This window comes from Fusarium venenatum, assembly GCF_020744135.1.
Source record: "Fusarium venenatum strain MPI-CAGE-CH-0201 chromosome Unknown EDB82scaffold_1, whole genome shotgun sequence".
Taxonomy (NCBI): domain Eukaryota; kingdom Fungi; phylum Ascomycota; class Sordariomycetes; order Hypocreales; family Nectriaceae; genus Fusarium; species Fusarium venenatum.
The window spans coordinates 7852335-7879478 of NW_027072129.1; the positions used below are offsets into that span (position 1 = coordinate 7852335).

General features: G+C 48.8%; 6 protein-coding genes across 6 annotated transcripts; 2 read left to right on the forward strand and 4 right to left on the reverse strand.

The window, feature by feature from the left end:
• Window positions 1-21: 21 nt before the first annotated feature.
• EDB82DRAFT_490002 (pyridoxal phosphate-dependent transferase) lies at window positions 22-1903 on the reverse strand. Its single transcript, XM_025729448.2, has 3 exons — window positions 1367-1903; window positions 821-1313; window positions 22-772 (listed from the first exon to the last, which is right to left on the reverse strand). The coding sequence occupies exons 1-3, from the start codon at window positions 1576-1578 to the stop codon at window positions 167-169; spliced, it is 1311 nt and encodes a 436-aa protein (XP_025588672.1). The 5' UTR covers window positions 1579-1903; the 3' UTR covers window positions 22-166.
• Window positions 1904-2301: 398 nt separating this feature from the next.
• EDB82DRAFT_490005 (P-loop containing nucleoside triphosphate hydrolase protein) lies at window positions 2302-4105 on the forward strand (the record flags this gene model as incomplete). Its single annotated transcript, XM_025729447.2, has 2 exons — window positions 2302-2329; window positions 2387-4105. The coding sequence occupies 2 exons, from the start codon at window positions 2302-2304 to the stop codon at window positions 3973-3975; spliced, it is 1617 nt and encodes a 538-aa protein (XP_025588671.1). The 3' UTR covers window positions 3976-4105.
• Window positions 4106-7320, reverse strand: EDB82DRAFT_441908 (uncharacterized protein). Its single transcript, XM_065607791.1, has 2 exons — window positions 7029-7320; window positions 4106-6977 (listed from the first exon to the last, which is right to left on the reverse strand). The coding sequence occupies exons 1-2, from the start codon at window positions 7222-7224 to the stop codon at window positions 4222-4224; spliced, it is 2952 nt and encodes a 983-aa protein (XP_065465788.1). The 5' UTR covers window positions 7225-7320; the 3' UTR covers window positions 4106-4221.
• Window positions 7321-15813: 8493 nt separating this feature from the next.
• Window positions 15814-18779, forward strand: EDB82DRAFT_81013 (chromatin remodelling complex Rsc7/Swp82 subunit-domain-containing protein). The gene is made up of 3 exons (XM_025729444.2): window positions 15814-16243; window positions 16489-16575; window positions 16803-18779. The coding sequence occupies exons 1-3, from the start codon at window positions 16177-16179 to the stop codon at window positions 18557-18559; spliced, it is 1911 nt and encodes a 636-aa protein (XP_025588668.1). The 5' UTR covers window positions 15814-16176; the 3' UTR covers window positions 18560-18779.
• A 1110-nt stretch (window positions 18780-19889) lies between these two features.
• On the reverse strand, window positions 19890-21519 carry EDB82DRAFT_490017 (histone-fold-containing protein). Its single transcript, XM_025729442.2, has 4 exons — window positions 20841-21519; window positions 20632-20765; window positions 20450-20568; window positions 19890-20359 (listed from the first exon to the last, which is right to left on the reverse strand). Exons 1-4 carry the CDS (start codon window positions 21099-21101, stop codon window positions 19989-19991), a joined length of 885 nt encoding a protein of 294 aa, XP_025588667.1. The 5' UTR covers window positions 21102-21519; the 3' UTR covers window positions 19890-19988.
• A 1037-nt stretch (window positions 21520-22556) lies between these two features.
• Window positions 22557-23864, reverse strand: EDB82DRAFT_81402 (uncharacterized protein). Its single transcript, XM_025729441.2, has 2 exons — window positions 23846-23864; window positions 22557-23666 (listed from the first exon to the last, which is right to left on the reverse strand). The coding sequence occupies exon 2, from the start codon at window positions 23512-23514 to the stop codon at window positions 22687-22689; it is 828 nt and encodes a 275-aa protein (XP_025588666.2). The 5' UTR covers window positions 23515-23666; window positions 23846-23864; the 3' UTR covers window positions 22557-22686.
• Between the last annotated feature and the right edge of the window lie 3280 nt (window positions 23865-27144).

Here is a 27144-nt window from a genome sequence, read left to right on the forward strand (position 1 = left end):
ACTGAGATAAATAATTATGTGGAGAATTTTAAACTGCGCCAGACCAATCAGCGCCTAGAATTGTATACTTCAATATGTGCCTGGATTCGATTATACACCTTCGACATGATAACTGACTCTTGAAACTCTTGAACAGGTACAGAAACAAAAACAATGGTAATTGGCTCTAGAGCTTCACGAGTTCTGCATGCTTGGATACCCACGACTCAACACAGTCGACAAACCTGCCAAACTCAGCTGCTGGTGTTCCAAGCACCAGAGCAATGAACCCTCTACGGACAATCCAAAAACCTTCTTCCATCATATCAAACCAAAAGAGATCTCTCAGAGTATCAACCTCTTCAATCTCTCCGGAACGTACAATCATGCGATCACCGTGCGTGGTGAAATGCACTCCCATGATTGTACCAATACCGGTGAAGACTACTCTTGTGCCCTCCGTTACTGCATTGAGTCGTTCCCTAAGCTCATCACCAAACTTTGTAAACTCGGTTGCGACATCAGGCGTGTAGATCTTAGTCAATCCAGCATATCCAGCGTGCGTCACTAGAGTGTTGTTGTTGAAAGTGCCTGAATGGGAGAGGGCGTTTGGAGACCGAGGATCGAACGCCGCCATGATATCCGCTCTGCCGCCGAAAGCACCAAAAGCGAGACCTCCACCGAGGTATTTGCCAAAAGTTTTGAGGTCTGGCTTGAGACCTCTAAGTTCCGAGATGCCCCCCCCAGAAAGACGGGAAGTCATGACTTCGTCCATGATGAACAAGACGCCGGCCTGCCCGTCGTCAGTACAAAACCACAACGTGACTTGAGTAGAACTCACCTTGGCAGCAATCTCTTGTATACCTTGAATGAATTCAGGCATCCCTGGCAGGCCACCTCCAGAGCCCTGCATTCCTTCTATCAAGACAGCAGCGACGCCGTCACTCTTGATGGCGGCATGAGCACTATCAAGATCGTTATACCTGGCTACTATCCAGTCATCCATGTCCACATTGTTAGCTTCTGGCTTCCCTCCCTTAAAACCAATGACTGCACCGTGGTAACCTCCACTGAAAGTCACCACTCTTCTCTTCTTCGTAAAAGCTCGCGCAGCTGCTAGAGCATGGATGTTGGCCTCGGTACCCGAGTTACAGAAGCGAACATGCTCAAGATTGAAGCGACTGCAAAGCTCGCGAGCGAATAGCTGCTCTTGCGCCGTGTTGCCACCTACATTCATGCCGACATTGTCCAACACATGTCTAATCGCCGACATGATGATGGGATTGGAATGTCCATAGAGAGCTGCCGTGAACTCCCCAGTCAGATCTGTATATCTGTATAGATTTTTAGTTCAAGCTATGTTGATTCAATTTATTGGATCACTTACACATGCCCATCTTCGGACGTAACCTCATGCCCTCGGCCAGACTTGATGACAACCGGGAAAGGGCTCGCGTGAAGAACAGTTCTTGTGTTCCCGCCTGGCATTGATTTGATAGCTTCTTCATGTAAATCCTTGGATCGTGGGTTGCGTGCAACATATTGATCTATGGCAGCGTCGAGTTTCGACTGAATTCGCAGGGTGAGGTCTGAAGACATAGCTGCTGTATTCGATCAAGGTAAATTATACGGCGATAGCTTCAAGATCCAAGTAAAGAAAGATTAGAGGCTCGTTTGGACTATTCGATCATGTTATAGTCAGTCATAATACTAAATATAGTGACTTTCGCATCTCGGGATGAAGTGACATTGACAGTGATAGCGATATCGATGAATGATAATACGAGAGTACTAAGTTTTCGGGTTCCTAGTATCGGGTTTCGGGTTTGGTTCCGTTCAAGTTCAGCTATCCAACAATGAGGCCTGCTGGTATTTACTTTAGTCTGACCAGGCTTTGAGATATGTATATCTATATCTATATATGAGTTATTCTGATACCTCTTCAATCAGCGTGATATACCGCATTTCCTCACGATAACTTATAGTTAGTGTCTCTTAGAAGTACCATGAAGTTAAGAAAGCATAGCAAAATTGACAATTCTAGTAGTTTTCAATAGAATTACATACAGTAGCTCCTGACTACTATGCTTTCCGGGGATACAGGCACAACTAAACACACGGCTTGGATGTAAAAGAGAACATTGTTACCTTGGTAGATACCTCTATTGAAGGTAGAGGTAGATATACAGGAGGTACGTACCTTTCCAAAGTGGGGAGAAAGGCGGTCTGAAAAATAAATCGGCAGAATGAAGCCATCCCACTTAATTTTTCAAACTTTTGGTCGAGATTCTTCATAGACATAACCAAGTCAGAAATTTCAAAATGGCCGGCTCAATCACCAAACCCAAGAGTAAGTCGCTAATTCACTTAGTACTCCTCAAAAAAATTCATGTTTAACATCTTGTAGAACCCAAGTCCAAGCGAACTCCCGTTCGTCTTCGCCACAAGATCCAAAAGGCTTCTGCCGCAAAGCAAAAGAAGGAGCGCAAGCTCGCAAAGAAGAACCCAGAATGGCGAACAAAGCTAAAGAAGGATCCCGGTATCCCTAACCTCTTCCCATACAAGCAACAGGTGCTGGAAGAGATAGAGTCCAATAGAATCAAGAAGGCAGAGCTGGCGCAAAAAAGAAAGGAAATGATCAAGGCCGCGAAGACTGGTGCCACCGACGATAATGCCATGGCCGGCGTTCAAGACGACGATGCTGATCAGATGGAGGAGGACGATATCGACGACGATATCGACGAGTCAAACCCCATGGCTGCTCTTATCGCCAGTGCTCGCGCTGCTGCCGCTACTTATGATCGCCAGCTGGCCGACGACGACATGGACGAGGATGACGAGAGTGATTCCGACAACGATCACGGCCCTGAGATGTCAATTGGGGAGGCCTCATCAAGGAAGACTTACGACCGGGTCTTCAAGCAGGTTGTAGAGCAAGCTGATGTCGTTCTTTACGTCCTCGACGCGCGCGACCCCGAGGGCACCCGTTCTCGCGAGGTTGAGCGTCAGATCATGGCCTCGCCAGAAAAACGTCTAATCCTCATTATCAACAAGTGCGATTTGATTCCTCCCAAGGTTCTCCGAGACTGGCTTGTCTACCTGCGCCGTTACTTCCCTACTCTGCCTCTCCGAGCTTCTGGCGCTGCTCCCAACGCACACACTTTCAACCACCGCGACCTGACTGTTCAGAGCACCTCTGCTACACTCTTCAAGGCCCTCAAGAGCTTTGCCGCTAGCCGACAACTTAAGCGTGCTGTTTCAGTCGGTGTTATTGGTTACCCTAACGTGGGTAAGAGCTCAGTCATCAACGCTCTTCTTTCAAGGATGAGCGGAAAGGGTGGCAGCTCTTCAAAGGCCTGCCCTGCCGGCGCAGAGGCTGGTGTTACTACGAGCATTCGATCAGTTAAGATTGACAGCAAGCTTACTCTTCTCGACTCCCCCGGTGTCGTTTTCCCCTCGTCCTCTTCGACACAGTCTGCCGGCCTAGTCTCCCTCAAGAACGCTACCGAAGCACATGCTCATCTCGTCCTTCTCAACGCTGTTCCTCCCAAGCAGATCGACGACCCTGTCCCTGCTGTCACCCTTCTCTTGAAACGCCTTTCTGCTTCTCCCGATCTCATGCAGAAACTCACAAATGTCTACGACATTCCTGCCCTACTACCTAACCGTGCTGACGGCGATTTCACGACCGATTTCCTTGTTCAGGTCGCCCGCAAGCGAGGTCGTCTAGGTCGCGGTGGCATCCCCAACCTTCCTGCCGCCGCTATGACAGTTGTTACTGACTGGCGAGACGGTCGCATCCAGGGATGGGTTGAGCCTCCCGTTCTTGCTGTCGGGTCTACAGCCACCGCTACCAAGTCAACCATCAAGAACGCTGGCGAGAATGAGGTCGCCCCTGATCAGAAGCAGATTGTCACCGAGTGGGCTGCTGAATTTAAGCTCGAGGGTCTTTGGGGCGACAACAGCGCTGACGTAAACGAGGCAATGGAGCAGTAAAGAGAGAGAAAGGCTTTTTGGCGGTTTATTGGCAAAATTGACGGACGATTTTACACGAGTTCTTCACTGGAAAGTTTGGCGTTTCAAGGATGGCTGTTAGAACGGTTTAGATCCGTGCATATACATTCGTAAAATAAAAAAACTATCTGTCTACCCAAAAACTCCTACATGGCTTCTATGACCAAGTGACTCGTAGATTATGCAGTATGCCGTACACCTCCTATCAGAATCAACTTTTTGTCTTGTCTATGCTTCGATCAATTCCATCTTGACACCCCGCTTGCCGGTCATCTCATCCTTTTCATCACGGACTCTAACCCTGACCTTCTGGAATAGCTCGACCTTGATCTCTCGGCTTCCCTTGGTGGTAAGTGTGTAAGTCTCAGCATCGTACTCAGCCTCTGGCTCGGGCTCAGCGAGATCTCTCAGCCGGATCAGACCCTCAGTACCAAATCGTGGAACAAGGACGACGAAGCCGTTGCTGAAGATCTTCATAACGAACGCATCTTCCTCAGCGACCTTGCCCTTGAGAGCTTGGCCGACGTAGTAGGCGATACTGGCACGACCTGCCATTTGGGCATTGCGATGTCTAACGTTAATGTTCTTACAGACGGCCTCGAGGCGTCCTCGGCTGCGGACGTTGGGGTGGATGGCCTCGTAATCAATGGCGGCGGCGAGCTGTCGATGAGCAAGCAGATCGGCGTAACGACGAATGGGAGATGTGAAATGAGTATAAATCTCTGACGCAAGACCGTAATGGCGGAACTCGGGATAGGCTTGGGTACCAGAGCAGAAATACTCGGCGCTCATCATGCAACGAGTGGCCATAATACGCACAAGAGTGTTGAAAAAGGGCTCCTTAGGGTCAACGCATTGATCCAGAGAATCAGCAAGAGCCTTGCTGGAATCAGTGCGCAATTCCATACTGCGCTTAGTGCGTAACTGGTTCGACAACTCGTCGAAATTGGTTTTCGGAGGAGCGCCGTGGCGACGCAGGATAGCAGTTTGAGGGAAGGCCTCGTAGATCTTGGCTGCGACGCTGATGTTGGCGAAAAGCATGAACTCTTCGACAAGGGAGTTGGTGTCAAGAAGCTGCTTTGTCTTGACATCAATGGGGTCAGATGTCTCGGATTCAGTCTGCACCTTCACTTCTGGGGAAGAAAGGCTCAAAGCACCAGCCTCCATTCGCTTCTTCTTGAGTTTCTTTGAGAGCATGAGGAGCATGCGCATACCCTTAGTAAGATCGTCCTGCTGGGAATCATCGTCGATTCGCAATTGGGCCTGTTCGTAGCTGAAAGCTTCTCGTGATTTAATGACAGACTTTGTGAAGCGAACATTGACGATGTCAGCATCGTCATTCAACTCCCAGAGTACAGAAAATGCAAACCGCTCAACATAAGGCTTGAGTGAGCACAAATCTGTACCTAGCAGCGGAGGAAGCATGTCAATACGCTTGTCCACTAGGTAGACAGTGGTACCTCTGATACTGGCTTCAGTGTCCATGGCGTTGGCGGGCTTGACAAAGTTGGAGACGTCAGCAATGTGGACACCAACTTCATAGTTTCCATTAGGTAGTTGTTTGGCATGGAGGGCGTCGTCGATGTCCTGGCAGCCAACAGGATCGATACTGCAGATAAGGAGCCCTCGAAGATCCTCTCTCTGCCTCCAACCAGGATCGTCCATGCTTGTAGGCACTCTCCAGTCGTGTCCCTCTTTCGGAAGGCAGTCCAATACGGTCTTGGGGAATGGCCGATACTGGACATCCCACTCAAGCAATAGAGCCTCAGTCTCGGCAGACTTGGTCTCTAGCTCACCCAAAGACCGCACGAAGTGTCCAATAGGATGCCTGGAGTCACGCTCCCAACCATCAATGGTTACCAAAAGACGTTTGCCGAGAAGATCGGCCACCTGCCGTGTACGGAGACGAATCTTTGGAATCTTCTTGTCCATGGGGATGAGGAAGACGCTGTCTTGCTTACGACCTTGGCTAGAAGCCTTGCTCGCCGACGAAGGGTCGATATGGCCAACGTATTGACGCCAGTTACGCTTGACTACACCAACAACCTTGGCTGTGGGCTGGGGCTTGCTCTCGGAAGCACTCTTCTGGGTCTTCTTGACCTGTTCCTGAAGAGCTTTACGCTCCTTTTCCGAGACAAAATCTTGGCTCTCCTCCACGTCTGCGTTCTCATTCTTGGTGATGGTATCCTCCTCAATGATTTTTGTTGAAGGCTCCTTCCACTGATCTTCAGGAAGAACCTCGACGACTACAAGGTCGCCATCGACAGATCGGTTAATGTTTTCGCGACCAAGAATCAGGAGAGGCTTTGGAAATGCCGGAACTTTGATGGAACCCTCGAGATAGTTATACGGTGAGACGTTGAAGATGCCCTGGTGCATAAAACCGGCCTTGACTCCAGTCATCATCTTTGATAGGGTGAAATATTCAGGATAGAGCATCTGGCCTTGCGTCTTGAACGATCCTTGGTTTTGTGCCTCTGCCACCATATCGAGGAGCCTATCGCCGTCCTCGAGACTGCCGACGTAGTCCCTTAAAGAGGATGCGTGAAGCCCGTCCTCTCTAGCTTTGCGAAGGTTCTCCCGATCATCACTAAGCATTACGACCGCTGGGACCTTTTTCGCATTTGTGCTGGCAAGATGCTCGCCGTACCATTTGACAGCCTGCCGTACAGCCCTATCATTGCGATCATTGACACTCTCCTTCGTCTCTCGGTGAACAAATGTCTCAAGCCTGAAGTCGTTGAAAAAGACGTAAAACCGCTTATCCTCACTCTTCGTGAGCCCCACTAGGCGGTTGTAGAGAGGCAGTGATCGATTTCGTAGTTCCTCTAGTACTGTCTGCAAGATGATCACGTCATAAAAGGCCGAGCTCTGCTCAAAGAGATCCATCGCGTTCAGCAATGCGTTAGTATCAGGTACTAGGTAATGACCCTGAGGGAAAGCCTTGGTGCCCGCAGGCTTGTCCGAGAGGACGAAAGGCTGAACTGTAACAAACATTAGCGGACTGTAGTACGGGAGTGTCAAGAGCTTGCTACCTTTTTGGGCGGCATTCCTGGGAGCGTCCTGAAGACAAGCCCTACAAAGCTTCGACGAGCAAGGAATATCTGTTCGTAGGTAGACTTCTCTCACAATTTTCTGCACTTTGCCACTTCTAGTTGAGCGAACATAAACCTTGCTTGAGATATTTGAAGCCAACGGGTCGGACTCGGTTGACCGTTTTAAGCTCGCCATCTTTGCTTGATTATTCCTTCAAGAATGTAGTAAGTTGATGAGTAGGTAGGTATGATGAAAAGACTCTTGGTTGCAAAGCATTCGAGTCGATGATAGTGGGCCTCTTTATCGATAACCGATAAGCCTGCAACTTAAAGAAGTTGCTTGTAGGCCATCCATCACATGATCAGATGGTCACGTGATCTTCCAGGACAACTTCAGTCAACCTTCTCTTAGGCCTTTTCTGTAACTGGCATTATTTTTTTTTTCAAAATAATGTGAAATAATGTGTGAAGCCTGCGATATTTCTTTCCAAGACTCTTCGCTGATTCTCCAATGGGAAGTTGTGCGCGCTTGGTGACGCATTGTCGCCCACGGTCTGTTCCGCTTCTTTATTCGACACGACTGGCACGTCGTTGGTTTAACAGAATTTGTTATATAATTTATAAGATAACATGCTTGCCATAGCTTTTGAACTACTCAATGAGAGGGTATGTTAACCACAAAAGGACCCTCGGAATACATTATAGAAGGCTCATCAGTTAACAACAAAACCGCCGAGTCTGATGCAGCAGCCACATTGAGAGACTACAAACATATTGCACTCTTCTTTCAAGATGTCACGAATGACTGAGTTTGTACATAGACAACAAAAGCGTGTAAAATTACAATATATCTCAATACTTGTATATTTAACTATGCGTCCCTGGCTGGGAGCTAGTACCTGGACACGGTGACGCAGGTTCCAAGGTTTCTTGCATTATTTGCATCGAGCCAAAGTACACCACTTATCCAAGCCAACAGAGCATTCCGACGAACATGTACTGGAAAGATTTGTTCGCTTTAATTAACAACTTCTGTGGCGCTGCCAGTAGGAGTGAAGTGCGCTTTCGTCGCTGTACACTGGTGTCACAGTTCACCGAAAGCCATGCTGGGACGCAATACTGACGAGTTCAATGAGTATCTCTATCCTTTACGACTGTCGGAGTCCGAGTTCGGCACCAGAGCTCTGGTTAACGAAACAAGAATAATCAGAGATCTTCAATGACAATTCTGGGATTCAGCAGTGAACGGTTGATGCCGCTCGCTTCCACAAACAAAGCAAGATGTCCTTGTGTTATTCATCCCATCTTTCTTATCTCCCCAAACTGGCCGATTGGGAGAGTGAACTTGATTGTCAAGGACTTACCAACGATAGCCTACTGCAACATCTTGTTCGGGGACGGACGAGCTACATAATTACCAGGTGTGACTTGCATCCAACGTTGCAACCGAGCCAACCTCCAGGGTTAGCCTCAGTATGCATACAATGTTCTGCGCCAATGGCCAATAAGCCACGTTCTCTTATGTTCCAAGAAAACATGTCTCTCGCGATGTGTCAATTTGCTAGATTTTCACGACTCAAGATCAACGGAGACGCTATAGCATGATCGAGACCGACAATGGAACCTGTGAGCAGCAAGACTACTTCGTCATCATCCCGGCCAATACTACATATCCTAGCACAGGTTCTTCGATGCTCGAATTTGTAACCTTTCGCCAGGTTTGCTAGTCACCAACATGTGTTGTTATGAGTGCTGATTTGTTACCGTCAAGCAACTACTGATACAATAAACAATCTTAACCCGGCATCGAGTCTTAAACGAACCCCATTCCGAGGCAAGCTAGGATGATTCGAAGGATTACCCGTATGCCTAGCGATGCAGACCGCAGATAGAAGTAACCCATAGAAACTGCAGCCCCCCAATGATAGCCAGGCTATCAAGTGATTCACTTCAGGCAGTGGCCCTTGAGAGCCCATTGTCAGTTTTGACGTTGATGTTATCAGAGCCTTGTGATCCAAATGTTTTACGATTATAGTCTATAGCCGCCAAAATCTGCTGTTGGAGATAATGACAAAGGCAGCAAGTTACAAGGATGACTTTCGCAAAATGAACATTGCCAGGGAATATCTGACAACTGTTGGTGCTGCTCAGATTGTCTTTAGACTGTAAACAGGAACACGCAATCAACCAAGGCGCTTCTGAAATTGCAGACCGGGATTATGATATATGCATTCTTGATGGACCTCGTCACACTTGGGATAGTTTGACAAGTATAGCATCAGACATCCCATAACTTCTCGATTATTGAACGTCCACCATGTTATTGTCCTCGGCGTTGTCAGCATCGGTAATATGGCTTGCAGACATGGGCTGCGGCCGGTGAGCAGAACCCTAGGAGCAGCGTGCCGATCCATGTGATGGGAAGGGGTAGCAGCAGGCTGCTGTATTGGGAAACGCATGATGCCGGGTATTGCTAAGCCCGGTGGTCTGCTTGAGTGTGAATGCGGCGCGTTGGAGACGAGCCAACGAGGTCGTATCCAACATCCGTCAAAGGCTCGCAATCATACTTGAGAAAATGTCAAACAAGTCGACGGCCTAGCAATAGGCGTTCTTTTCATTTGAATCGAAAACTACCTTCCGTAACATTGCGAAAAGCTGAGGGCCGCTTTGCTCTCGGATCACATATCTTTGCAGCGTGGCGCGTGTCAGAAGGATGGCTAGCAATTAACAGGCAACCTTGGATTCCTGCCTTGACGACAAACGATGGATTTATGATAAGCGAGATACTCTTGTGCCACAAAATGGAATTAACCACTCGTGAGGACGAATCGAAGGAGATTCGGGATCAGAGCCATAAGCACCACCGCACTAATATTAACAATCATCTTAGTAGCAAGCATATGATGGAGAACAGGGGTCTAGTCTGGGTGTGAAGCTATTGGAATGAGGAACGAGACGAGACAAACGCCTCTTGTTGGTAGCAAAGAATCGGCCGCACGGACTGATGTGATTGGTTTCGTACTCGCAAGTCAGCCAAAGGTTGAAGTAGCCAGCCGGTCAAGTGTCACAAGACAGTGAACCGAGTACAAGTTTGCAAGGATAATGCATCAGCATGATGCAATAGGGACCCGGATTTATGGAGAAAGTCGTTGACTCAAGCAAGTATTGTCAGCGGACTGGAAAGACAATGGCGACTCAGTTGTTCAAAGAATTGAGGAACTGCACAAAGTGATAATAATGCGACCAAACACAACGGGAGGCTAAATCATACCTTGGCTCCAAAACCAGGATACTGGCGAGGGGAAACGCAGCCACCTAGCGGTGATTTTCCACAAGGGATTAAGCCGAGGCGAAGAGACCGGGGTTCGTTCGGTGCCGGCAAGGTTTTGAGCGGATCAGCTCATACGACGTCTACCGGCGATCTACAAGCGAGATTTTTATGTTACGGATTAAGGCAGGTACTGAGCCTGAAGGCTCGTGTTAGGGCGCCTTTGATGTGGTCTACGACTTGGGGACAGATTAGTAGCAAAGACCAATTAAATCAGACAATAGATCTGTGACACGAGCATCGGAGAATGGCGAACAGGAGGAGGCTTAACGAGATGACAACGGTCCCAAGGCTGATGTGGTCTGGAATAAAAAGCCGCGGCGGGACAAGCAGATAAGTCAACAGGACGGCGGGCGATCCAAGGTCCCACCCACTTCGCTGATAGGCGGAACCTGTAATGTCTGCGTTTAGTCTGGCATGCAAAGCGCCTGTGAGTCGCTGGATTAGACTCATTAGAATCAAGGGTGGATAGGGAGCTGAGCATCACGAGGGGCCGCGCGGGGCAGAGTTGTCTCGCAGCTTTAGGAGGTGATGGGCCATGCGTTCTCGCGTATCTCGCCTGCGACATTAGTCAACCCAGGGCGGAGACAGAGACTCTGGGGTGAAAGTTGAACTCACAGCATGCCCGGGGGGCACGAAGATCGGGGGCTTGGGCCTTGAGCATTTATATATATATATTTGGAACACTCGCATGGTGGGCATGGGTCACTTTCTGGTATGCAGAGACGCAACCTGGCACTGGCACTGGTAGCGGTAATGATAGCCTTGGCCTTTCGAGTCTCTCGCTGGAAATGATATTTCTCTATAATTGACATGCTGATATGGAGGAGAGCCACAGAACGGGAACGTGTGAGTGAGTGAGTGTGAGTGAGTGAGTGTGAGTGAGTGAGTGTGTGTGGGCGGGTGGGCAGGCGATGGCCAGACGGCGGCGGTGGATAATGAACGAGGGTTGGTAGGTCAGGTTGGGATGTGAATTGGTGTGGTCTGGGGTTTTGGGGGCGATCGTTCCCGCACCTCCCCTCCTAGCCTCCATCCATCCTTCTTTGTCTATCATCCATTAGTACTTTCGGCTGCTGACTATTTACTTTGTTATATCGGTTGTTGGATAGATATCTCAAGCCAGGCCCTGAACACGACTTGCTTTCAACATGTTCTCCGCGACAGCGCATGTTGGACCCACAAGCAACGGTAATGACGAACATTGTCGGTTCCTCGGTTTAGCGGAACATGTCCGTGCTGATTCCATGGTTCTGGGGTTACGGGTTGATCGACTCGGCTGAGCCAAACACAAGAAGCCCGATTCGCAACGTTGATTAATTACAGGTGGATTCCTTGTAAGTGGCTGACCGAATTTAGCGCTTCTATCCTTTCTCTCTCTATTAAAATCATTGTGTTTCTCCCAACTCTTTATGGGGTTCTGATTCACTTTTGCGATCCATCATTCGGGAAGAGCTAGGCTACGTAATCATCGACTACTGTTTTAATCAATAGACAGTTTCCCATCACCTGCTCTGCTGAACCTTACACTACAAATATTCCGCAAATCGATACCAACCAAAAGTTCAGGGTTCTGCGTCGCGGTGGGTAATGCACGTCATGAAGAGAGACATTCATTCATGGAGGAAATGTGATGGGCTCGAACTGACAAAAAAGAAAGCAACAACTAAATCAATGGCGTTCTGTTTTTGGATGTTGCTAAAGTGAGACCACTTCACAGACATGCGATGTGGGTCAGACGCTGGTAAACGCACAATATGAGACACATATCACGGGCCAAAAAAGGTGAGACATAAGACACAACACGGCATTTAAAGGGTTTCTTGTGCGAGACTTGGACTGACACTTCGGTGAGCGTTGTGATGATCGCACTGACCCTGGCCTGACCAAGCGATGCAAATCATATTGACGACAATGAAGCTAAAGTAGTCGAGCTTGGACGACTTTCACTGCATTTTTAACAGTACATGGATGGGTATTCTCTGGGACGCAACTTGGACCGATAATGGCCCCGAATTTGCAGCCAGAAGCTGAACATAACCCAGGTGTTATGTACTGTACTGTCGGAAAGAAAATGCTTCATTATTGACCAAGCTCTGCGGCGCAGCAAAAGCAACATGGTTTCATGTCGTTGAAGAAGAGCTGCTAGCAATGTGATGGAATCTGCATGCAGTTAGCACTGCGACGGACTCTGTACCCCCGGACAAAAGAAAGTAACAAAGGACGCTTGCGCAGTTCGGCACGCCCTCCACCCCCCAGTCACAGAGAATGGAACACATACATACAGGCCACAGCACGGTGCAACAATCAGACCCGGTGTAGCGGGTCAGAGGCAGCGAGGCTCTTCATCGACCCTAACTATCAATATCAATCCAAGTACTTGACTACGGCACTATTGTTGAATTCCTTCCTATCCCATCATGGGATTGGGGACAGGAAACAATTGACGTGGAGTTCAGTTTCGGAACAGCCTCAATCAATGACAAGCCCCGGCGTACTAAAGTTTTTAGATCTGTCTTATTCGCAGGTTTGGGTCCATCTCGAAACTAGGTGCTTGGTTTAGTGGACGGATCTGTCGCAGAGGAATATGCCCAAAGGACCGCAACTTGAATGCCATCTGCAGGCTTTCAAGAAACGGTTTGCATTTTACAAACGCAACAAGTTTCTTCCCGTTGCAGTGAGAAGAGTTCTGTCCTATATCTAGCCCATGATATAGGCTACTATAATCAGACCGAAACAGCCACCGTCAGCATGTTTCTAATACATACCAGCGCAATGCCCATTCTCGACATTGGTTGCAGACTGACATCCGAGACTAAATCATGGACTTTGGCCTACAGTACCAGGACTAAGTATACATACCGTGGGGTTCAGCCGTTATGCTATTTCCTGGTTTGGGTTTTGCTTTCTTTGGGACCTCGCTCAATAACCTTGCTCGATGACATTTTACCGCCCGAGAGACTGGTCAGAGAATTGCTGGGTTATAGCCAAAGCTGAACTAAGAAGGGGCCTAGTGATGCTGATGATGCGGACGTTGATGTATGCGTCTATCCTAGGAAGTTGGACCATGTTGTTTTGAATACCGTACATAACCAATGTTAATCAACGACTTCTTATCTTGGAAAACGTCGTCTTTACATGCTGTCCCTTAACCCGCCGGTGCCGCCTTCGCCGCATTCCCTGTCGCCTTTGAATAAAATATCACCATCATCATCATCATTGTCTTTACAAAGCTTGACTCCGCCTTGACCTTGACCTCGACCTCGTTGACTCCTCTTGCTCACTGTGTCTGACTCTTCCACATATAGAGACACGCCCATCTACTCCTAGAGCCAACCACAGTTCTCATTCCCCTGCTCTTTTAGCCTTGCTCTTGTCCATCACCTTGGCTTGACTCCCCACTCGCATCCCCCTCCCCCAGGCTTGCGCCATCTCAGCCAACCATCCTTCGTCATCCGTCTCCCTCAATCGCGCCGTCTTTCCAACGGTAAACCCTTCTCCCTCCACTCCATCTTCTTTGATATGCCAGCAGCCTTCTACTGGACTGTACCGCACATACGTCCCACTCCCTCCTCCTCATCCTCCTCTCCTCCACCATCGTATCCTACCAAGCAAGGCCGGGGACCATCCGCACCTACAATAAACCATCCATCTATCTGATCTGTCTATCTATCTGTCTATCAAACAACCGCCTCGCTCAGACTGGAAGTACGGTCGTTAAACATCGTCGGCACCATCAGTATCTTGTGTCGCTCATTACACGACCAACAGCTTCGTTTCACCCTCAGTCGCATGTGGCATACTATTATCCCTCATCTTGCACATCACCACCTTGAGCGGCAAACAGAAGCACCAGCAGAGTTGTGTCTTCCCTGCGCCTGTTCGTTCTTGGTTTGAATATTGAATTACAAGCGATACACCACACGCGCGCGCACCAGGTGCGTCTCTTACAGCATCTATAGAGCACAGCAAGTATCAACAACTATTGCCTGTCTAAATCCTCTCTCACTCGAGTCGCATATGTCATATCGTTGATTGCGAATCTTTGTTGCTGCCTCCTCCTCATCACACATCTTACTCAACAATTCAACTGGGCCATTCCACAGCCCGCATGCGCTGCTCTCTTACAAAGAGCGCACACACTATCATATCATATCGTATCCCTCCCATCACATCACAGGCAGCGATCGCATTGCATCGTATCGCATTAACGTTGAACCACAAATTGCGCTACGTTTCGGTACGGTACAGCTTAGGCGCTAAATAGCCTCCGCTTTGGACGGAACGCTCGCTTCTTCAACCTCGTTTCTTCTCCACAACCACGCGCGGCGCCTCCTCTGTCGCATTATCTCATACTGCACTGCATACCATACCATACCTTGGTACAGTGTATGAAGGACCTATTGTGTGAACAAGCAAGCAAGCAAACAGGTTACTATTACTGGCGCGCAATCATCCATATCGCAAACCATCAACTCATCTCACTCACTCTTTGGGGTTAAAGAGTCACTCACTCGCCTTCCGCTGACGCACCCCCTCCCCCCACTGTGCCGCCGCCTCTTCTTCTTCCTCCTCCTCTCTCTTCACTTCTTTTGGGCATTAGGTTGGGTTTCTTTCTGACTCTTTGATCCTGAGATCCCTGGTATCATTTTGTGGACTCTTCTGCTTCTTGAACCATTTCAGGCTTACTTGATTGGATCCTTCCCTGTCCATCCCAGCTTGCTCTTACCCCTCCAAGAGTGTTTTTTTCTCCTAGCTTCCCGGTCCCAACGTCGCCACTTACAAGCAGGTGCGACTGGACTGACTGATTCCCAGATTTCCCAGTTACTACTGCACCTAAGGAAGGTGCCTACCTACCTGTAGCTAGCTGCCTTTTAGCTGCGTGCACTAGCTTAGCCTGCTCCCCTCGTGCACACCATTTAGATTCAGCACGCAGTCCCGTCCCCTCCCACCTGCCTGCCACCATACCATCTATCCCCATCCCCATCTCCATCTCCATCTCCATCGTCCATCATTAACCCTCCATCCACCATCGGCTTTCCGCCATCACACACGCACACACCCGCTCCGTCGCATCGCATCGCATCGCATAGCATCGTTTAACCATCCTGCTATCAATCAACGCGTATACTCGAGTATTCGACGACTTTGTCGAGTATTGTTTGTTACGCGAACGCTCTTTTGTCTCACTTGCGCGCTCTGCGCTGATTGATAGCTGCGCTTTGTTCGTGAGCCTCTTTTGACGTCGTTATCGCAGCCGTTGCACAACGCGATCCGCGTCTACGCATACAGCTCCATCACCCGACCAAGGTAAACCCAGCGCACCTTTTTTCCCTTCTCAATGTCTTGATTTTTTCCCTCTTTGGTTCGCTTGATTTTAGCACTTGGTTCTTCTTCTTGTCTTTCGCTATTTTGTCTTATTCTATCTTGCTTCTTGCTTTGTTCTTATTCACCTTTCGCCGCACGCCCATCCCGCCGCTACCGCGCACTTTGTCTGGATTGCAACGGTCTTGTCTCGGTCTGGGTCATCTTCCGGCTGGAGTCCATATCACGGCCTGCGCTTGACTCCGAGCCAAGGCCTGGCTGGCCAAGTCTCGCATCACAAGCCCAGGCAGGTTTCCCGCTTTGGTTCACCATATAATTGACAATTCGCCATTCACGACGCGCCTCCCTCTGGCTGCCAACCACGTGCGACTGGCGTTGCCCTCCTTCTGCATCTTCTCCAACCCTTGAGGTCTCCAGCCCAAACATCTCAGGACACGTCGCTATCACCTTCCCGTGGTCGCAACTCTCCCTGTCCCCCGCTGGCTTGGTAGCTTTGCCATGTACTCCGCCCAGCAAACCGGCGCTGATAATGCGACAATCAACCCCGCCGCCCTCAGCTCACCTAGTAAGTTCAATAACTCCATATCATTCTCCCCGCCGTCGTATCACCTCTTAGACTATTCATCTGCAACTCTGCCATATCGTCAGCATGCGCAAACCCAAATATTGTCGCGCGCAAACTCAATGATGAATACATTTGCCCCGCACTACGCCGCTCGCGTCCCTCCTCCGGGATATGCGCTTGCGCCACCTTTCACAACCATATTTTCGTTTACCCCATGGTTCAACATGCTAACAGATGTTGTAAAGTTATAGGTCTTTCACATCAACCACAACGCTCACTCAAGCGCAGCCATTCTCCTGTACTTTACGACGTGCTACAGCCGGGTGATGATGGTATGTCGGCGGACAAGTAGTTTGATGTCGCTGTGCTTTCTGCGACATCCGGCTACTTCGTGCCAGACAGCGCAATCATTTGCATTTTTTTCCCTTTCTAGACCGGAACCATTATTTTGCAATTTTTTTTTTTTTTTAATTTTTTTTGCCTCGATTTTCGTCACAGCGTCTGCTAAAAAGAAAAAGTTAGTATAAGGGGAAAGTGCTAACCATTATCATTATCACAGGTGATACAAAGCCACTCCGGAAACGAGCCAAACCAATGAACAAACGATCTTCGGGGAGCATTTCCGAGGCTCCTGGGCAGGCTGTAGCCTCGACCCTCCCTCAGGCCATTCCTCCGCCCCAGACTCCTCAATCTCAAGGCTCGGCATTGCCACAAGCCAGCCCTGCCTATACACCAGTGCAGACACAAATGCCACCCAAGACCACTCCAACAAAGTCGACTCTGAAGGCGCTGCCAACTGTGCGAGATCATACAACCGATCAGCTCAACGCATCCGGCGATGAATATCTGCCTCGCGAGATTGACGAGTTTGGGGAGAAGAAAGTCCAGCAGAATGGCACGCTGAACGGAGGTCGAGAATACAAGTGTCGAACCTTCCTCGTTCCCAACAGAGGAGATAAACTGTTCATGCTTGCCACCGAGTGTGCCAGGGTTCTAGGCTACCGAGACTCGTATCTTTTGTTTAACAAGAACAGGTCACTATTCAAGATTATTGCCAGCCAGGCAGAAAAGGACGATTTGGTTGCGCAAGAAATCCTTCCTTTCTCGTACCGTTCCAGGCAAATTGCCATTGTTACCGCCAGGTCAATGTTTCGACAATTTGGAAGCCGCGTGATTGTCAACGGTCGAAGAGTTCGCGATGACTATTGGGAAACCAAGGCTCGAAAACAAGGCTTTACCGAGGCTGACCTAGCTGGCGAAAAGCGCCCCGGTGCTACAAAGGCAAGAGAGGCGGCTGAGGCGCAGCAGAACAACGTCTTGCTGGCTGGACCTCATCCAGAGATTGTGTATAGCAACAACCCAGGACCGTTCCCCGGCCCCCCGCAGCCGCACCTTGTTCAACCAGGTATGATCGGACCACCACCCGGAACTACGACAAGAATGCCCGGATTGACACTAGGATCAGACCTCAGCGACTCCCGGCCGCGCGATTACTCGGGAATCCTCAAAGGCGGACCTCGTCAGGAGATCACCGGCCCTGCTTACCAAGACCAGACTCGCCCTTCGCCCCTCGGAGAGCTCAATGCCCAAGCCCATCATGCCGCAGATTTCAGCAGGTCAGTTAACCAGCAGCGGGATATGCGCAACGACTATCTCCAGGGCATTTGGCGACGCCCACACGAGCAGCCTCCTTCCAATCTGGCCCAGCAGCCTGTGGCCCCGGCCGATAATTCCAATACTGCAACCAGCCGACCGTCACACTCACCCCATACCACGGCCACGGCCATGTCACAGCAGCCTGGATTGGTATCCACACAGAGCCCTCAGATGATGATGACCACCGCGCCTTACTCACAGTCTATCAGCGCGCAGAGCAGTCTTACTCAGGCGCCGATGAGAGGTATGGCTCACTCACCAACACAGTCAAACATCAGGCCAACACTTCCAGGTTCCACGGGCTCCATGTCACAAGGAACGCCCGGCTACAACTACCAATCAGGTCAAATGTGGCCACAGACTCCTCAGGCGCCTCAACACAGCTATGGCAGCTACACAGCTCAGTCCCAAGCCCCTCATCCCTCACAGTCACCCTCTTCACATCTTCGTCAGTCCAGCTCTGGCCAGATGCAGAGTATGCAGTTCCCCGGCATGGCTGGTATGCAGTATGGTGCGGGACAAAGCATGTACCCCACGGATCAGACTCCTCGGCAATACATGCCTCAAGGAGGCGCCGGAGCGCCTTCGGTATCTCAGGGTTGGTCTGGTCAGCATTCACCAGCCCAGCAATGGTGGACTCCTGGGCAGCAGCCTCAATAAGAAACCCTTGCGGTGATATGAAATGACGGAACGACCTTCTACATTTACTTTTGCTCTCATTCCAAGATTCGAGCTGCTCATGTGGTATTCTTCTTTTCTTCTTCTCCCATTGTCTTTGTGTTTCCATATATTTTGGTCTTCAAGACTGCTCTCTTCGCTGGTATGAACTCTTCCTTGAACACCCAAGCATATATGTCGGTGGGGAGGCTATGTGCATCTTAATAGGCCTATTTGGCTTCAAGAATTGCTTATAGTATTTGGACTCGCCGGGATAGAGGAGTCGCACGGGTAGGGTTATGGAATCGCTGCTTGCCTTTTTCTTCTTCTTTTTTTTCTGTTACCTGTCTTTGCTTGTGGGTTTGACTTTACTCTGGGTTGATTTGGTTGAGTACATGTGCGAACCACAACATACCATGTTATTTCTTGTTGCAAGCCGGTGATGGCTAGTTGGGAGGCATTGGATTTGGTTCGATATATCTTCTCTTTGGGCAAGCTATTGGTTGGTTTTTCTTGTGGCTTCGCGAGTGTAGTTTTGATGACGACTTGCTTGTGCGTTGCAGGCTGTTGTTTGTGCTGGCGAGGCATATATCTACTAGGCTTTCATTTTGATACCACGTCACTCTTCAATTCGTTTTGAATATTTCATCACTATCGAGATCCGCTTTCGTCTCATTGTAACGCTCCCTGGCTGTCAGTCTCGCCCTGGAAGCGTTTAATATTGATTGAGGAAATGGCTCGTCTGTTGTTTCTCACGCGCAGATGATTGACACTAGTTCATTTCTACAAGTTCAAGGTCACTTTGATTTATCCTGGTTCTTTTCATGCGCGTTCTACAACAAATGCGTGTCACGCATGTCTTTTCGCGGGTGCGATCGACACTATATAAGTGGATGAAGTAAAAAACATAGTATCATTGCTGGTGAGATTCTTATCAACAATTCGTTCGCTCCCTGCCTGGTTCCTACATCGACTCACGTCTGCGCCGTGGGACAAACTCGACGTGTCATCCGTGTTTACATGGTGTTGTACAGACATCATGACAGCATGTCTTGACCCGACCCAGCGAATCGGGCTGTTGGGGATGTTGTCGTCCAGTATCGAGGCGGCAGCATAGTGACACCCGTCGGGATGTTTGTATCGGTACGTTCACTACGGCTGGGTTTGTCTCGTGAGAGGGCAGCGAGTAAGGAATGCTCGAGAGGGGGGTTATTTAGGTGCGTAGCACGACAGTTAATATGCAAGCTTGGAATGCGACAGGCGTCCGGACAGCGAACTGTCAAGGTCGCCTATAGTTACGATACTCGAAGGGCTAGTGAGAAGTATATAATAACGTCAGTTAACGATATGTGAATTATGTACGGTACGATACCGTTATCTATTAGTCTCAACTAGTCGTCCAGGAGAAAGTTTGACTCTGCACTGTAAATTTTTAATCGCTCTCGTCCCCATCCAAAGCCTCGTCTCTTTCATCCTTTCCTTCCTTGACCTCAAGGGCATCTTGGGGGTCGTCACCACTAGCTTCTGCTTCACCCTCTTCCTCTTCCTCGTCTTCCACCTCATCGTCGTCAGAATCTTCGGGGATCTCAACTTCATCTTCAGTCACAGCGTCCTCTTCGGCGTCAGCGTTACCGGGCTCAACGCGGGGGCGCTTTGCCAGCGGGCCTGTCGAAGCAATAGTCGTGTCTGCGTCAGTCTCAATGTGAGACGTGTCAGGCATGTCGGTGTCTGCGCCGTCTGACTTTTTGGCGCGGACTTTTTGGCGGTAGGATGTGCGCTTCTCTGTTTGGATGGCGTTGAATTCTTGGTACCATATTAGCAGTCTTGATTCACTTTTAAACAGTATATAGACTGCCTTTTGTAAGAAAGGAGAAGGCCAGGAGATGGACATACTGGCAAACTCAGCTTCGAGGGGTTCGCGAAGGAAAGCAAACTCGGTCTCCTCCAGGGCCTTGAAAACATCTGCAGGGGAAATAGTCTTTTTGCCAGCATTCACAGTGTTCTCGTTGGCGCTGGGGATTTCAGTCAGTGACGGGGCCTTCATAAGAAGAGAGATCCTGTTAGGAGAGACATACTGGGAGGCTAGGTAGTTGATAAAGACAGTGGTGCTTTGGCTAAGGGCCATGATAGCATTGGCCTGGATCTGTGTGTTTGGGGGCAACACGCCCTTGGATAAGCGGGTTATTATAGACTTTGGAAGGGTCAAGTCCTGTTCATCAGGTCAGCTACTGTGTCTATGTGCTTCCATCTGGTTAAGAAGTGCTTCTCCGCTCATTTGACCTACCTCGATAGTAATGTGCTCCTTATTCTCCTTATCCTTGTCTTTATCCTTCTTTTCTGTGGTCTGTACAGGTGAGGACCCAGCTTCACCCTCGGCAGTAATAGTCTCAGCACTTATGGGTGCTGGGGCTGGTGCAGAGGCATCGGCTTGTGTGGATGCCGCTGCTGGTGCCGGGCTTGGTTCCAGTGGTGACACATCATCCATTGGGACAAATCGTGCGGTAGAAGTGTCGCTTTTGCGCGAGCTGGATTTGCGCGGCGGCATTGTGAATAGTGATGGCCGATATGTTTACTAGATAAGATAGTCCTGAGAGTTGGCCGCACCCGAAATATATTTTTCTGGTCGGTTTGGAGCGTGTCGAAGGATTAAGTCGTCCTATCCTGTCCTCAGATTTGATGAAAGAGAACAAATCCAAAACAGCAACCACTTGGTCTGCCAACTCTTACCCCTTTCAACCAAAAGGATCCAAGTCGAAAATGAGAAAGATAGGTAGGTAAGGCAGGTATCAAAGTTAGATAACTGCTTCCTCTTGTAAAAGCCGATAAGTGTTGGTCTGATGACAGCTTCCTGCTCAGTTGTTGGGTTGTATTTGATGGTGTTAATTGGTCGTTGGTAGTAGGTGAAATGAAGTGAGGTGAGTTGCAAGTTTAGTGAACGCGCGAGATGTGGCTTGTCGAGACGCGATGCCCCGCTGCAAGTGGCTAGAAACGCGTTAAGTGGTTTCATTGTGGGACAAGTTTGTTGTGAGATGAGAAATTACAAATAATGAGAATAAACAAATATCTCTGGACACCATCAATTGACTTGTTAAGAGCAAAGTACAGTATCTTATTATATGAGTGGATAGCCCTGATTGAACAACAGAGACTACAATACAAAGTCACATCGCCTGTCGCCCATGTGCCAATTCTAGGTAGTCACAAGGATATATAGATGAAATGTGTATCAATCAATCTTGTTCAGTTTTATTGTTGTATATATCTATGCATCTAGCAATACTGCTAGGTAGGGTAGTCAATTGGCAACTCATCATACTCGGCCAAAAGACAACATCTGTCAGGTTCCTAACCCCCAACTTCTGACAGAATTCCTCTCATGTCGCTCGGTTCGGTATCATGGCATCTCATTGCATGAAACGGACACTATTCTGTTCCATTCATACCGCTCGCTTGCTTAATCATAAAAGCATTTAAGTAAAAAAGAAAGTAAAGGAAAGTCCGGGGTATATCCATCATCAAAATACAAAAAGATCTTCCGTATTCCAGCCGGCGTGGGCTAGGATATAAAAACCATGCTCCATCAAGGGAGTAAAATGAGGCGGACTCGGCCGAGGCTCATCGCGATACTGCCTCTTTGTAAGAGGAGTGAGAAACGAAAAACAAAATGAAGAGAGTGGATTAATGGGTATTGTTGAAAAGAATGTCGGAGTGCGGTGAGATGATAGAGTTACGTCGAGAATCGTATCTCCAGACCTCTTGGTCAGTAACGAAATGAGACAATATCTCAGTGTTAATGCCGAAGACCCGTTTTATCCTCCATGACCATCGCCTTGCAAAGCACAGTGAAGCAAGGACAGTAATGGCCAACATTTCCAGTCTGTGGACCGATAAGTCTTTCTAGAAATGGGTCAAGACGATTATGGCCCCGCCATCTCTCGTTGGGACCGGGGTCATGACGGGGTTTGAAACAAGCCGTCACGGAAACGATTTCTCCATACGGTTTGGGATGGTAAGGTACGGGGGTAAGCATGTTCCATTCGCTTGCCTGTTTGATGAGATGGCAGAAACGTCTGGTTTTGCTTTTTGGGTTGTTCGGTTATATAATTCAGATACAGATGGAACATCCGAACTCAACCGATAGCTCTGCCAATCTCTGATTGGCGAACAAGCGGTCGTGGTGAAAGGCCTCCCAGGTAAACCTCTTCGTCAAATGAAAGACGACTCGTGTTGGACATGAAATGCATTCGTGGCTGCTGTCGTCTGATATCCAGTGATTGGTGTGTCCGAGGCAGGTATTCGCTGGAGCTGCGAGTGCCGTTGAACGCATCGGGATAGTGACCATGCCAAGGATCTTGGGGCGAAACCGCGCTCATAGTACTGCTGCGGCTGCTGCGAGTTCGACTATGGCGAGATGAAGGAGGGAGTTTCGCCAATCGCGAGGGTTGACGCTTCATGGGTGAGATGAAAGCATCTTCGCCTTGGACAGCCTCATCAGTAAGACCTGGGCGTGAGTTGGGGGCGCGGGCAAGGACTGGCGTCGAAGGTATATCGATACTGTGCTTGTAATGAATTGATCGAGGGGAGAGTTCTTCGGAAACTCGAGGATGGGGACGATCGTAGACAATAACGCTTGGAGGTTTGCGAATGGAGCTGAATGAGGTGCTCTTTTGTCTTTGCAGATACTCGTGTTCTTGTTGTTGTTGTTGTTGTTGTTGTTGTTCCTGGTCTCTGGCCTCCCGGTTGGCGGCTTCGATGATCTGGGTCTTCTCGTGGCTCCTATCCCTCTTCCACGATTCAATTTCCTCGTCATTGATAGGCGTGATGCCTCTTTTCATGAAGAGAAATCTGCGGCGTTGGCGGCTACGGCGCCATAGAAACCATCCAACTGCAGTAATTGCAGTGACAGGAACCACAGTCGCGAGGACGACGATGATGACTTGGATTTGGGAGTCCTTCATAGTGAAATTTCCATACTGTGTCTATATATGAAGCGTTGAAGACGCAAGTGAGTATTGGCTGAAAGCACTATTTGCTGGCGAAAAGGTGCAAAGAGAAGCGAAGATGAGCAAGTGTTTAAACTCTAGAAGAAACGCTTCAAGCGGTAAAGCAACTAAAGATATGGTTAGAATCTAGTCGAGGTATCCTATAGTTGAAGTTGGGGTTCGGTGATATTAGACGTTGGGGGTCACACTTAATGTGACAACCATTGCATCTCATTCATGCGAAGAGTATATTCTTAATGAAGATAAAGAAAGATGTGGTGCGGAGGGTAAGGCAAGGCAAACTAACAGTCAAGTCACTACTCAGATTCAAACTCGGTGAGTGACAGGGTCGGTCGGAAAGATTTGACTCGACTAGGATCAGGACGAATCGAGTCAGTGTAAGTCAACCTCGAGTTTTCGACGTTGACAAGGACGTCAAAAGTCGGATCAAATAAAGTGAAGGAATTTAGGTGAGCATATATCGACCAGGGAACTCAATGGCCCTGTGTATGGACGAAGGTCAAGGAGCCAGCTGTGGGATGAGGATGGGGGGCCGATTGAAGCTATATAGAGACTGGGGGTTTCAATGGGGTAGGAAAGGGTGTGAAGCAGTAGCAGGTGGCGTCATGGATCATCACGGTCAGCGTGCAGTGCTAACGAATTACTAAGATGGGTCACTTAATGGTCGTTACTGCATGTTTTGCTGTCAATTTTAGTACCTACTAAGAAAGAGCAGGACAGACGAGATGGTGAGAGACAGGAGAGGCGCGAGGAAGGAGTGGAGTGGAGCGAACTTGGTGGTGGGCAAAGAGCAAATGGGTGTAGGTCAAGTGAAGGTGAGCTGCTGATACAGGAAACCCCTGTTTAGGAAGCCACCAGGAACCGACCTGCCAAGAGCACGACAACCAAGAACAGAACAGATGCAGGGCAGGATTCGACTACAGGTTCCGCCTGTGGGTACATGGTATTTCTTTTTCTTCTGATTGTTTTCTTTTTCGAACAGGTACAGGGCTCGAAGATGCCCTGCATTGCATCTGCAGTCTCGTCTCAAAGAGTCCAAAGACAACGCATACCTTAGTACTAACTCAAGATCCATACATACATCCAGTACAAAGTAACCTAAAGCAGGGAGATCAAAGTCTGCAGCCAGTATAAATCGATATTCGATGTGCGCCTGAGAAAAAGAGTGAAACTGGAACAATTCCCGCACAACCAATCCTCGACTCGTGCCTTGCGTCTCACTCGCTCTTTTTTTTTTCTTTCCTGTCCCATCCATCCATCAGTTCAGTCCAGTCAGTGGAACGAAACCCCTGAACGTTTTAGAGCCACATTTTCTAGTGCGATGCAGTGCAGTGGGGCCTCCTCTGAACGCCACGGCAGGTCCCAGAGAGAACGGGCGAACAGGGCCTTAATGGACTCTAGTGCTTGTGCACGATGGATTTCAGTGGGTCACTTCAGCCGCTAAGATGCACTAACTCTTTGAACGTGGCATCCTTAGAGACGTCCAAGGTTGGTGATAGTGACAGTGATCATTCAGTCAAGTTGAGCCTTGTATCTTGATATTTACTGATTCATGCGTTGCAAATTGTTTCTATAGCCTTATATTTACTTTATTACCTTCTTGTCAGTCTTACAGGGTGTTATTACTGGCAAGTATGTAGATGGTGTCAAGTGTAGTGTTATCTGGCAGGCAGTTGTGCATCGGCTTTCTCTTAGTTGTTCCTTGCCTTCCTACCCGATCTCGATCTAGAAAGAGCATCGCATCTGGAGAAGAAACTCCTTCTACCTCCAAATTCCTACCCATCGCGAAATGCTTCCTTCATTTCTTCCTGTCTCATCCCTTTCAAGACAATCCCAAACTCTGACCGATATTATCAACTCATCCACAAATCGAGCAAAGTTCTAGCCAGGATCCCCCAGATTCACAGTCTCACCTCCTCTTCACAGACCCCTCGCATATTAAACTGTCCGCCTTTTCCCCTTTCTCGTCTAAAAACACGGGTTTAGCCTGGCCCCATGAAGGGTCTAAGACATGCAGCTGAACTGACGCTTATCATATGTCAAGGGAGGCAGATACGCGCATATCATATTAGGGATGCCTTACAGACAGAGTACAACTCATTACAAACAAGAATATACCATAACTTTCCAAGAGCATACATAAAACCTCCAAAGACAGTTGACGGTTCGGGCCCCTCGGTTATTTCCTAGCCCGGCGTGGTCGGCACGTCACACTCGCATCTCACAGATTGGCACTCGACTAATAACTTCGTCGCTCTTGGCGTAATGAGGCGGAGATGGCTGCAAGGGAGCAAAGGCCAACTGACAAGGTTGATAACATGGTCTCAAAACGTGTCCTAGTCTGGAATGCGTGGGGATTACCTCAGTCTTTGTTTTTGTCCTGCCATCGTGAAGCGATTGTGTCTCACTATACCACGTATCCATTGTTGTCGATAATGCGGTCTAGAATGAAACGCACCATCATGGTGTTACTATGTATTCAGACTCGACAGCTCTCCACAGTCTTCGTTCACTGGACGAATACGGGAAATTGCCTCGGATAGAACAACTTGCGGATACGTACGCTCTTATCCTAAGGCCATGTGCTGAATCATGGCGCCATTTGGCCACAGCACATCTGCGGAATTTCTGTTGTCGTACTGTGGAATCCCATATGCTTTGGTCTGTCATGACAGGACAGTTGAACCGAAACATCTGGGCCGGGCCGGCTATTTGCCCATGTTCATGTTCCTGTGGACAACCTAGTTTGTGCATACGGCACCGCGAGTGTCCGAGCGACTCGCTAACACGGATTCGATCGTTTGTCAGGCTTGGCAAGCTCATGCAAATATTCAATTTATTCGTGACGTTAAGGGAGCATCAGACAATCACCTTTTGTGGAGGTATCTCCCATTTTCGGGACTTGATAACTTGACAAAGCATAGAGCGCGACAGTTCGACAGGGCCAGGCATTGCTTCTGGCTGAGCAGTTTCTTGGCCTGTTCTCTGATTCTACAATGCGTTTGCTTTTTCTGTGTGGGCAGTCATCAGAGACCCGTTGTCACCTTGTTGCACATGGATGTATGTCATTTGACTGCATAGATTAGCCTTCAACCACAGTTCTATTGTTGCTTCAATTCACTAGCACAGAGGCAAACGTCAGTTAAGCAAGCTCAGCATCCGATGTACCGAGCGGAGGTATGACAACACCACATCGACCATTCTAACAAGCTTAGAACTTTGATCACCTTTTTTTCCTTGGGTGACAATATAGCCGGTATGAACTTGCCTATTAGGTAGACAGGGAGGACTGCCTGCCTATCATCTTCGCCCTTTCGACACCACAGTGGAAGGTTTCCAAAAATAAGCCAACCTTCAGCCTCTTTAGCCCGCCTCATAGAGTTTGTCGGTTGAATTTATCCCTCACTACAGGCCACGTATCGGTCTAGGGAGTTCAACAGCTGGTACACATTTCAGAGTTGATCAACGAGACAATGCTAGCTAGTAGGTTTTGAGGCTGAGACTCTTCACCTCGTCGTTTCGGTTGTCGCGGGGTCAAGCTACAGAGAAACTATCGGCCACTGTGGAGCTGTGAATTAATATTTG